Source organism: Rhopalosiphum maidis, chromosome 3 (assembly GCF_003676215.2).
Source record: "Rhopalosiphum maidis isolate BTI-1 chromosome 3, ASM367621v3, whole genome shotgun sequence".
NCBI lineage: Eukaryota > Metazoa > Arthropoda > Insecta > Hemiptera > Aphididae > Rhopalosiphum > Rhopalosiphum maidis.
In genome coordinates, this window is record NC_040879.1 from 50,649,097 (window position 1) to 50,661,799 (window position 12,703).

General features: G+C 29.0%; 1 protein-coding gene across 1 annotated transcript; it reads left to right on the top strand.

Moving 5' to 3' along the window:
* The first annotated feature begins 1,154 nt into the window (after positions 1–1,154).
* LOC113556012 (phosphorylated CTD-interacting factor 1) lies at positions 1,155–9,999 on the top strand. Its single transcript, XM_026960703.2, has 13 exons — positions 1,155–1,320; positions 2,067–2,176; positions 2,997–3,199; positions 3,271–3,423; positions 3,486–3,616; positions 4,985–5,139; positions 5,208–5,439; positions 6,410–6,530; positions 6,598–6,739; positions 6,920–7,095; positions 7,176–7,435; positions 7,603–7,866; positions 7,942–9,999. Exons 2-13 carry the CDS (start codon positions 2,140–2,142, stop codon positions 8,147–8,149), a joined length of 2,082 nt encoding a protein of 693 aa, XP_026816504.1. The 5' UTR covers positions 1,155–1,320; positions 2,067–2,139; the 3' UTR covers positions 8,150–9,999.
* The last annotated feature ends 2,704 nt before the right edge of the window (positions 10,000–12,703 follow it).

Consider the following 12,703-nt stretch of genomic DNA (forward strand, 5'->3'; position numbering starts at 1 on the left):
TTTTATAATTTAACACGATAGGTTGTCAAAAATATGACAGTAAATGCATTTATTAGGGTTTTGGGTGATTGGGAGGGCTGATGGAATATTATAAAACCGAGTAGATTCTGAAAAACTTATAAAGACCGCCGCGTTACTGCAAACGAGCACAGTAATCGTGGAACATGGACGCCTAGGAAATGCAAATCCTATTTATAGGTAATCGCGTTACTCGTAAAAGTGTAATAATATATTACAATTTAAGTATTAATTAAGTTTCGGTCGAATATATTATGACGCGACGGTGTATATTATAGTAAATAGCATACGTATATATATTATTATCAGTACAGACAGACGACGGTACAATGTACATAAATGAAAAATAAAATTTTCAAGTAAAATAGCAAATAATTTTATCTTAATGTAATTTATAAAATGGTTTTTGTATACATAGATAGTATTTTTTATTATTTCGCGAACAACCTTTCGACCCAACTTAGTCGTACCTAACGCCTGTAAAATGAGATTAATAATCAAAACTATCATAAAATGTCGCCGAAATATAATATTAAATGAATAATACGTGTGCGTGCGTGTGTGTATTGTACCAGTATATATATATATATAATAATTATATAATACGTATAAGGTAGGTTTGTTTAGCGCGAAAAACGTTACCTACGCGTGTAGTCTGGACCGTCGTCACAATTATATAATAATATGTGCTCCCACGACATGTCCTAAAAGCCACCCTCCTCAGACTGCGCCGCCCGCGTATGCTTTGCAATAATGATATTCAAAAACTGTTTTTTTCCGGGAAAATCGGTTTTCGAAATTTAATTGCGCAGTTCCGAAAGTACGCTCACCGTCGTCGTCGCCTCCGCCGCCGCTACCACCACCGTCACAATATTATATTCCACCAAACTGTGCGGCGAGTCGCCAGTCGGCCACCAGAGAGCGCGCGCGCATGGAGGCGGCCGTTTACGCGCGCCGCGGTAACGGAGGCGGCGGCTGCTACAACTATAACCACGGACCGCTATTGTCTCGGTGGCGCGCACTCGCACTACCTGTGGGTGGCGCGGTGGTGAAGTGGCGCGCGCGGTGACCGTGGTGGTGGTCGTGGCGACGGTGGCGGCGGGCTGGCGGTGACGACGCAACGCAATGGAAAGGACTTTTTATCATTATCAAATTTAGTTTACTTTTCGTTGTCGTTCGGCTGGTCGTCTCTGCGGCTGTCGCGTTCCTTATTTCACTTGCGTCGTCGTCGTCGTCGGACCAGTTATGGCGGGACCGCGACTCTGACGCTTCGTGGCTTTTTCCCATGGATCTCAACCAGAGGTGAGTGTAGACGTAGTCATCGAAAATCATCCGCCGCGCGCCCCCGTCGCCGCAGCGCGCGTCCCGTTCGCTTTCGCGGCGCGTACGCATCGCTCCCGCGTTTCGGTCCGTCCTCCGTTTTGAGCGCGTTGGTAGTCGCCTTTGTTCGCCTTTTAACCGTCGTCAGTTGTTGGACGACGGACGCACGAGCACGACGACCCAACAGCCGCCGCACGTATGCTGTCCACCATCACGGGACGTCCTGTCCTTAATTTTTTTTTTTTTTTTATGTCCGTTCTTTGTCCCCTTAATCCTTGGTCCTTGACTTGGGAACCCTAAGCATTCGTACACCGTCATCTGTTGTGTCGTGTTCTCGTTTGATCCCTGCTCCTCTTCGGCATTCCCCTGCGGTCCGAGACTACAGTGTTTGCGCGTCTGTTACCAGCCGATTGGTGTTTTTGCCCTGCAGTCGGTACTCTAATGTATTTCCAATGCTTTGTTAATTTTTACGAGTTAGTCGATCGCTTGGCAGCTTCAATGTGTTACAGATTTTCTCGATATTTAAATTTTACGGTAATTGTATTATTATAATACAATACATATTAAACATAAATATACTTTGAAAAGAATATATTACTTTACCTAAGCTCTTTTCAATTTATTTTATATTTTTCAGTTATAAATATTAGGTATTGTGTTTATGTACACTACCTACCTGGGTAATTGGTTAAATTTTATTAACTACTTTTATATTTTTTTTTTTACAGGTTATTTGTGCCAACACAACATTGAACACCGTAGTTATGTTTTTTGTGAACCTGTGAGATAACTAAACAAATCATGGAGCTCCAAAACTGTTTACCTTCTATGAAAAACGGTATGTCTATAGATTTTATATTCTATATTAGGTATTACCAATATAATTTAAGTAACTTGGGTACTTCAATTATGAAATCAAAAGATAATGTAATTCTATAAATATTATATGTGTATGTTTGTTTGCTAAATATTTTCAACACTATAATTGTTACCATTAGATTGACAGTATTATATTGGTACTATATGAAACTAGAAATTTCTTATAAATGTAATTATATGGTTAACATCATATTTGTTAAAAATATTTAATTTTATAACTAAGGTAAAATTAGTAAATACTATAGTATTAAAGTAATTAGATTGTAAATGTTATGGTATCTACCTAAAAAAGAAACATTTTCAAAATTGTAATAAGTAATAATTATTGTAATAACTATAGGTTTTTTTAATTTTGTATGATAAAATGTTTTAAAAAAAGTTTTTTTTTAAATTTTTTAATATTTAGAATTACAATTAATGTTAACAGATAGGTATTCAGTTTAGCATAGCAAACTAAAACTAATATAGACACTAGTGCAGCTTTATTTATATCTTTTTAAGTTATAAGTAATCTGATAGATTAAAATATTTTTTTAGTTTTATAAATGATTCAAAACAATTTGATCTAGTAATTATTTGTAATTTTTTTTAAAACAAATTCAATTTTGAAATTTCACATTTAATTTTGTTGTAAATTAAATTCATTTTAATTAGGTAAATGTTAAAATTATAGTGCTAATATTTTCTCTTAATTTAGTATCTAAGTCCATAGAGCTATTTTTATGCACTTTAGGACAAATAATTTTGACTAATGTATTACTTTACATTGTGTATTATAGATTACAAAATGAATGAAATGAATGACCAACAAGAAATGATGAACAATGTACAAGGATGGAACTCAATGCCATCACATGATATTATGATACCAGTTCCAATAAAAATTCAACCTTCACTTGGTATTTTGGACCAAAATAACATCCCAATAAATAATTCTAGTCCACATCCAAGTGTCATACACACAAGCCCGCAAACACCACATGTCAGTAACTTACTTACCATAACCTATACTAAAAAGTTTTATCTATTTAAACATAATGTAATAATTTTTAGGGCTTGCCAATAAATACGTTTATTGAACCTGAATTACCATTAGAGCTGTTGCAGCAAGGATGGAAAAAGTTTTGGAGTAAACGTGAGAATCGGCCTTATTTTTGGAATAAGTTGACTGGTGAATCTCTTTGGGAATTTCCACCTTTGAGACAAGTGTGTATAAACTCAGCCATAAATCATAGTATTGTATTATAATATTCAATTAACCATTTTAGTTTGACGTTCAATCAGATCCTTTGGGGATAACAAGTGATGGTCAACATAATGGAACTAATCCAATGTTATTGAAAAAAAGACCTGCAGAAGAAATTGTCTTAGGCCCTGCAACAAAAAAAATGATACTAACGTAAGTTTTTTCTTTAAAAATTAATATAATTGTATGGCCAGTGTATCATACTTATATTTTCCACACATATTTATCTATGTATTAAATGGTAAATAAAAACAAAATATATACCCATATTCATTGTGTGTGAATATATGAATGTATATCTGATAAAAAGTAGAGCTCAACTAATATATATCATTATAAAAGTTGGAGGAATTCAACTAGTATATTATGAAATCGGACTCAATTAGTATATTTCATTATAATTTTTAACGGGACTCAACTATCATATTTTTTTATAAAAGTCAACGGGACTCAACTAGTATATATTATTAGTCGGGACTCAAATAGAATATTTTCTATTTTACAGTCAGTTGCATTAACTTGAAGTTGAAGGGAGAAAAAATTTTTTTTTGAGATTTGTATTATTTGAGATATCTAACTCAAATTTATATTTTTAGGGAATAAAAAAAAAATTGAATTTTCAAGTTTTTTGAGTTATTGAGGCTCGACTATATATTATTTTAAAAGTTGGAGGGACTCAATTAGTATATTTCATTATAATAGTTTGTAGGACTCAACTAACATATTTTGTTTATAAAAATCAGCAGGACTCAATAAGTATAAATTATTATAAAACTCGGGACTCAATTAGTATATAATATCATTATAAAAGTCAGGATATCTAAATAAACAATTATAAAACTTGGGACTTGTCTCAGAAAATTTCAAGATTTTTTTTTTTTGGAACTTAATTCAAATGGACTTGTCTTGTACTTATACATTTTTAAAATTAAGTTTAGCCGTCACCTTATAATTGCTCATTAAACATTTACCTTAACTGGTTTTACTTAACCTGACTTGTTTTCATTTATACTTTTTATGATTTGGTTCATTAAAACTTTCTAAGAATACATTATTTAAGAATAATTTAAAAAAATACATTTAACTGAGTTTTTACATGAAGTCCTCTTAAGTTCATTAATTTTAAAAATAATTTTTGTTTTTCACTCTCATACATTCCATTTCCATAATTTCTTACTCGTAATAAGATGTATGTTCATGAAGTTGTGCCGACTGTGGTAATTTTTAAACAAATATACACTATCGAGTTATTAACAAATATATCTTATTGTTATATATTATGCATTATGTGATGTTCAAAAAACTCAATCCAATGCTATTTATATAGTCATAATTTATAAATATTTTGTATCCAAAAATTTCCCATATTTTTAATCAAAAAAAATATTAATGACTGATGAATAAAATTATATTCCTATGTATAAAAATAATTGTGTTCTCCATAACATGTACATTGTAAAACAAAATTTGCTTTGCTTTTTTAACTTAAGTAAATTACCAATTAAATTTATTTGTTTATAGTGGTCCGTGGGAACTTGAAATACCTACAAATGTTGTTATATTTGAGCGATCGCCATCCATGATGTCTCAGCCACATCCAGATATCGAGTTTTATCGTGGACATTTAGTAGCAAAATTAAGACAATGTTACCAGGAACTTTGTCAGTCCCGAGAAAGTAAGTACTGTGGTTTAATCTTGTGATTTAGAATTATGTTGCATTCATAAATATTTTTTCATAACTAGACATCAATGCACCAAAAGAATCTTTCAATCGTTGGCTTATTGAGAGAAAAGTGGTTGATACTGGTACTGATCCATTGTTGCCCTCTCAGTGCTATCCAGAAGTATCTTTAAGAATGTATAATGAAATAATGAATGATATACCATTGAGATTGGCAAAGCCTAAGTATACTGCAGATGCTCGGAAACAATTGTCCATATACGCTGAAGCAGCCAAAAATCTTATTGAGTCTAGGTATATTATTTGATTTAATTTTCTTAACATTGTCCTATATGAAAGATGAATGTTTAGCACAATGAAGTTGTGATATCAATATTGTATTGGATCTAAGTAAACCAAAAATATTGATAATCAATACTAAAATAATTGTTCACTAGGTATGAATATTTTTCAGGCATAGAAACAAGGCAATTTTCTTTTTTTCCAAATATACATTGTGCGTATATTCATGTGTAATACATATGATTATTATGTACAATGGTACAACAGATCAATTTGCATTTAATTAATTGAATTCTATCACTTTTAGTTACTTTATCTTTAATTCACAAATAACTGCCACAGCTCCTTAACTCAATTAACAATGTTTGCTCTTGCATCTCTCCCACTATGTATTTTCACTTAGCTCATGCTATGACCATAGAGCTTAGAATATAATTTTAGAAATAAGTTGTTTCTATAAAATTAAACTTTTTGTAAAATACTTTTTGTTTTGCCTATTAAAACATTCATTGATTCCCAAATTGTTATATTAGACTATCCAAAAAGAATTCTACAATATTACGAATATTTAAAAATTACTTTATATAAGGTCAGAAAAGTCTGGCAAGTAGAAGAGCAATTAGAGTATTCATGAACAAGGAAAATTATTTTTGCAGCCACATTCTTCAGTTTTAAAATGTTAAAAACTTTTTCATAAAAATTAAAATAGTTATCAGTTGCTGAACTAGAATTTTCTTGAGGAAAGTATTATGTCAGTAACTATACTTAATGATCTAGACGACTTGAATAGCATTAGTAATCAGGAATATTTTATATTTGTCTTACTGTTTTTTTATAAAAAAAAGCATATTTTTGAATACTTTTAATATATTTTATTTTCAATAAATATTTAAATAGAAAGTTATTTAAACTAAAATAAATGTATGGTTAAATTTGACTACTATTTATTTGTTATAAATTAATTAATTTGTGGTTTATATAGAAACACACTACAAGAAAGTAGAAAAGTTGTAAAATGGAACACTGAAGATACATTGCAATGGTTGAGGAAAACAGTAGGTGCTACATATGTTGATTTCCAAGAACGATTAAACCATCTTAAAGTAATGATCACATTCACATATAAATGCTTAAAAAAAAAATAAGTAAAACGTTTAATATATTTTACAGATGCAATGTCAACCGCATATAGCTCAAACTGTTAAAGATTCTGTGGAAGGCATCTGCTCAAAGGTGTACCATTTATCCGTGGAATATGCTCGCAAGGTCAAAGAAAAAAATAGTGAGCTTTTGATTGCTCAAGGAATTACAGGTTAGTTAATACTATTTTTTTTTTTTAATTTTAGTCACGTATACAATATTTATGAACATCCTAAGCATTATGTATTTAACTAAACATGAATTAATCAATTTAATTCAGTATTTATTTAATATTCATTAGTAGAAAATAACAACTTTCTAATAAAATATTGTTATTATTAAATGTGTTTAGAAATAGCGCCAGCTCCTGCAGTATTAACTCTACATAAGGTCTGGTGTTATCCTGTACAATTTGTCACACCTGCTCCGCGTCTTCCTCCTGTTGAATACATGGCTGACAAAGAACAGACTTATGTCCGGTTTAATGGAGAAAGATTACTCATCAATACTGTGTACCTACAAAAGTTGGTAAGTTATTTTGTGACTGTGATTATTTACAACAGAACTACTATAGTAATCAAATATTAAAAATGTTTGATAACTTACAGGAACAACTGTATCGCTACAGTTGCTATGAAGACAAAAAAATGGAAAACTTCATGGCTAGAGTTTGGTGTTTGTTGAAAAGGTACAGTGTTTTCTGCTCCAATAGTCCTGATACACAAGTATCAGTCCCAGTGCCTATTCTAGAATCTCTGCACAGGAATTTTGGTGTGACATTTGAATGTTTTGCGTCACCTCTGAATTGCTATTTCCGGCAGTATTGCTCAGCGTTTCCAGACACCGATGCCTATTTTGGATCCCGAGGGTTTGTGTGCTTTTCTTAGTAGTAGTTATTTTTTTTTGAAATAGCTTTTATTCTATAAAAATTATTATTTTTACTATAATTTTTGGATGTTTATCAAAAGAATGTTCTGTTCCAGTGGATGATAAAAAAATAATTTATATAATAATTAATAACTTTTTTATATTCAGATCAATTTTGGATTTAAACGCTGTAAGCGGTTCATTTGTAGTAAATCCTCCTATACACTGTGATGATCTAATTGAAGCGGCTTTAAATCATATTGATCGATTGTTATCTGAATCAAGCGAACCTTTGTCTTTCATCATATTTTTGGCTGATGGTGAAACAACATTTGTTCAAAAATTAGACTCTAGTCAATTCAAGCGACGTCAAGTGGTTATACCAGCATATGAACATTATTACAGACATGGTTTCCAGTACAGTGTACCAAAGTATATATTTAACATTTTGCATCACACAAGAATCATTCAAAATTATTTATTTCATAAATTTTTTTGGTTTTTTAGGACAGATGTAAATATTCGTTCTCCCACAAGCACTTTAGTTGTATGGCTTCAAAACAATGCTGGGTGTCAGCGATGGAGCCCAAGCGAAGATAGAGTTGAAGCTTTGTTGGAGGCATTCCGCCCAGGCCGAGAACGTGATCGTGACCGCCAGGAACTGCTTTCTCCTACACCAAACTCTCTGTTAGGCCCACCGCCACTTCCTGTTTAGATTTAGTAAATATTATATACATTAGTTGTAACTATGTATATGTATTTATTGTATGTGTATGTATACATGTTTGTACATACACAAACATAATAGGCAATTATGGTGTCTAGTTTTATTCAAATTTATATTTTTATGTTCGTTATGCACCAGTGTATAATGTACTCTCATTAAGTTACAATTTTTATACATTCAAATAATGTATATGGTTATAATATAATTATTGAATTATAGTTAATGCGAACTCTAAGCCATAATTGCTGTTTGAATTTCCTTTACCTAATGATAAGTGATTTTAAATGTTGAAAAGAACATTTTTAATTTTAAAAATATTTGTGTATAGGTAGATTTTTTAGTTATCGTTTTGTTGATTTATCAATTTGTTAGTTTAAGATAATTTATTATTCTGTCGTTAAAATCGACAGAGTATAAATTTGAAACAAAATGTATCAGAATTTCGTCCAAATATTCATAATGATTGCAATGGATTATTTGCTGTTTTTAATATTTTTTATAAAAACAACATTTTCCTAAAGCACATTTAAGAATATCGAATTAATGTAATTTAGAATTTTTAAGGGCTTAGTACTTAAGTGTTAAGTGAAAAAAATAGAAACCTTATGGTTCTTTGTATAATTCCACTTAAATAACTATTATGTAAGTATAATATTATTGTAATTTGATAGCACCTTTACTAAGCTGTTGTCACTTGAGAATCTAACCAACTAATTAAACAACAATTGATTGTTGCTTAAAATTTATAGTTAACTAAGTATTAAACTAATTTTTTTTCTCGGTGTAACTACCTAGTTGCGCACAAGTGTACTTTAATGATATTCTATTTATTGATCGTCATTAGCGGACTTATATCAGTACTTAAGTATTTCATTATTAATTTCAATGTAACATAACTTATATCATTATTACATTAAGGCGTCTTTAGTTTATTTTATTCTTAAATATTATCAAGCACATCAATTCTCTTTTAAAAAATTTTTTTTTTGTTTTTATCCCTTACAGCTTATTATTGTCAAACATATTATAATTATTATTTTTCTTTGAATTATAACTATTTTACTAATTTTACGCATCCATAAATAATCAATAGCTTTAAGCAATTTACCAAAGTTTTGATTGTCCTTTAATTCTTATGCTGCTATTTCATATTGATTGTGTTTTGTCTTTGTGGGTAGTCACAGTAGATGTGAATATTATATTATGTGTATAATGATAATAATTATGTATGATGCTGTTAAAAAAAAAAAATAGTGAGTAAGAATTACATTTAGTTTATTTTTAATAATGTAAGATTATTGTACTTTGTTATATCTTTAAGCTATTTGTTAGATAATTCAACCCTTTTTCAGAATTCAAAATTATTATGTGGTACTAATATTCTAAAATATTTTCTGTTATTTCAATTTAAAATTTGGTCGTTGTAAACTAGTTGAATTCTCGTGTATATTTTATTTATTTATTTATTATTATTTTTTTTTTTTGTACTTATTTTAGTACCCAATAATTTGGTTATGTACCAATATTTTAATGTATTTTGTAATTACTAAAAATATTGATACATTTAACGTAGTATGTTAATTACAGTGGTTATATTATGATTCAATATTATTGTCAATCTGGGTTGAGTAGTCTTATTATGTATTTATTTTTTTTTTATCATTATTGTATAACAAGCTATAATTTGTTTGTAGTGTGATTTTTATTTGATTTAATGGTATCGAATTTAAACATGCTATGGTTTGAGCGCGCATTACATTATTTTGTTTTTGTAATTTTTACATAAATATTATTATATATATTATATAAAACTATTATTTTTAAGTTATTGTACCGGAAATATGAATACTATTCACTTGTTTTCGCATCAGTATATATTATGTTTATCATGGTTTTATTTTTATAATTTAATGATTCCCCTCCCTTAAAATAAAATTATTAAAATATATACGCTTATTCACTTTAAAATGCATTTTTATTGTGTTAAAAAGTTTTAGTTATTATAAGTATAATTCTCTTTGTGGTCAATATGGAGTCTGTCCAAATGTGCTATGATGACATTCATTTTATGGAATGTATAGCTAAATATTATAATTGTATAATATTATTATACAATTTATGAACATTAGCTACAGATGGACTTAATGTGGCTAGTTTTAACTTTATATTTATATCGTTTAAAATAAAATGTGTTTTTTTTACTAATTTTGTTGCTAAACGGGACCTTTACTTTCCTATGATGAAAAATAAGCTTATTACATAGTCATAATCAAATATATTATTATTTTCATACCTAAAAAATATTCCTCTCATTAAAGGCCTAAGAGAATTTAATACCAACTGTTTTCAAGGAATTCAATAAATATGTAATTTTCATGTATCTATGTGATTGTGTAAAACAACAGAAGTTCTCCTGTACACAATGGTGCATTGCACAAATATTAATTAAAAAGTAATAATAATTTTTTTTGTCAAAAGTATGAATCTATTGCCGTTCATTTTAACTAACATACTTATTCAATAAAACCCACTTAATAATATACATTTTTTTTTTAAATTTATATTCAAAATTTAAAAATCTAATGAATTTAATTTTAAAAAAGTGAATAAATTGTTTTCAAGACAAATTCAAATATGTTTTTAGAAGGTTTATCTGATAATTAAGTATTTATTTTTTACAGTTGGTATATGACATATATTTTGGTAAAATATCACAGATGAATTTGAATGGGGATTCACTATTGAATTTATCGCTAGAGTTAGTATAATTTCTCTGAGTATCTAGTATTTACATCATTTTTGATTGAACTACATGTAGATACCAACATTATAAATCGTAGGACCTTAAAACTTTACTATTGTAAATAGAATAACCATCAAAGCTTAAAATATTTGTTTGTGATACCTACAAGTATAATACTGATTTTAATAAAAAAATGCTCCATTTTAATAATATAGTAATAGTTAAAACATTAATTATTATTATATCATAATACATACTATTGTTATTTACACTTACAGATCCATTTACATATATATTTTATAACACAAGGTTTGCAGTTTAATATTTATGCAAATATATTTTAAAAATATTGTGTATAGAAAATAATAAATAATAATATATTATAATGTGATGGCAAAAGGTTTTCTAAGTGCCTACTTTACCTACTTGATCAAATTTACTTTATAGATATTATCTACGCACTATAGACCATATCTAACATTAGGTACCCTATAGACTAAAGTGAAGTTTAAATGATATTATAAAATTGTTTTTCTACACAAAAAAATAAAGATATACATATTTCTATAAACTGATGATCAATTAAATTGTAAATTTTATTTATAATTTAATATTTTATCTACGTAATATATTATTATGGGACCTTTTTAAGAGTTGTTTTTTTAATTTTTGTGAGGGTACTATGGAGCATAAAATATATTGTACTGGGGATAGTACTATAGTAGTGGAATACTTTAAAGATTTCTAAAATACATAGGTACGCGTTGTTGTAAATATCTCCAAGGGCGACCGTGGGGAATACCCCTCCCCTTCCCCACTCTTTTAGTTAATATTAAATATTAATTACTTTATTACCTACTACTTGCATAGCTTAAGTATGTAGACTTACTTCCTCGACCCCACTGGTTTATATTTCTGCGGGCGCCCTTGAAGTTCTCTACTTGTACCTATTCTGTAGCAATAGATACTAAACGACGAATTAAAATTTGAATCAGGCAAGTTGAAAATTAAAATGTTCACCATGTGATCTGTCAGTGTGAAAATTAGCGGGTACTCGTACGTTGTAATATTATGCTTGTTGTAGGCGACGTAATTTACATCCAGAGAAACAAGTCTAACTGCAGCTGGTGGTTATATACAGTCTTATAGAAAAGCTAAATAGAGTATAGTCGAAGTATTATATAGTATATAACTAGTTAGGTATATATAGTAGACATTTATTCAAATGTGTTTAAAATATTTGTATTGTAAGTAATTTCAAGTTTGCCAAATCATACACAGCTTATGTACAATTTTTTTGTTAACGTATAAATTATAATTTTATACAAGTAACCAATTATTACAGAAATAAAATATTTTATTTTTTAATTCTTTTGTTATAATTACTATTCTTTTCACTACATTGAAAAATCAAATATTTATACAAGCTCCATTTGTTTCATAATAATATTCATATTGTAAACTATAATTTTGTACTATTACTCGCCATGTCGTACGTTAAAAAAACAATAATAACAATATAGGTAAATATAATAAAACTTTTAGACGATAAAAAAGAATAGAAATGATAAATTGTGTAAATTAATTAATTATCGCAGACAAAACTCGCGAGAGGTCTATAATAGACAAAAGTTTGGGGAGGGCGATTCGTGAGAGAGAGAAAAATCAATAAGTATTCGATGGGAATATTTTGTGGGTGAAACGTGGTGAAACGTGGTGAAACGAGATGAGATGAGAGGTTTTATCGTATATTCGAATAGGAATATAATAATAATATCTTAGGTCTATGTATTATGATA

Excerpts from the sequence above, each read along its gene's own strand:
- LOC113556012 (XM_026960703.2), top strand. The coding sequence starts at position 2,140 with ATGGAGCTCCAAAACTGTTTACCTTCTATGAAAAACG. Across the intron at positions 3,200-3,270 it reads CAAGCCCGCAAACACCACAT|GGCTTGCCAATAAATACGTT; the intron begins GTCAGTAACTTA and ends AATAATTTTTAG. Across the intron at positions 7,867-7,941 it reads TTCCAGTACAGTGTACCAAA|GACAGATGTAAATATTCGTT; the intron begins GTATATATTTAA and ends TTGGTTTTTTAG.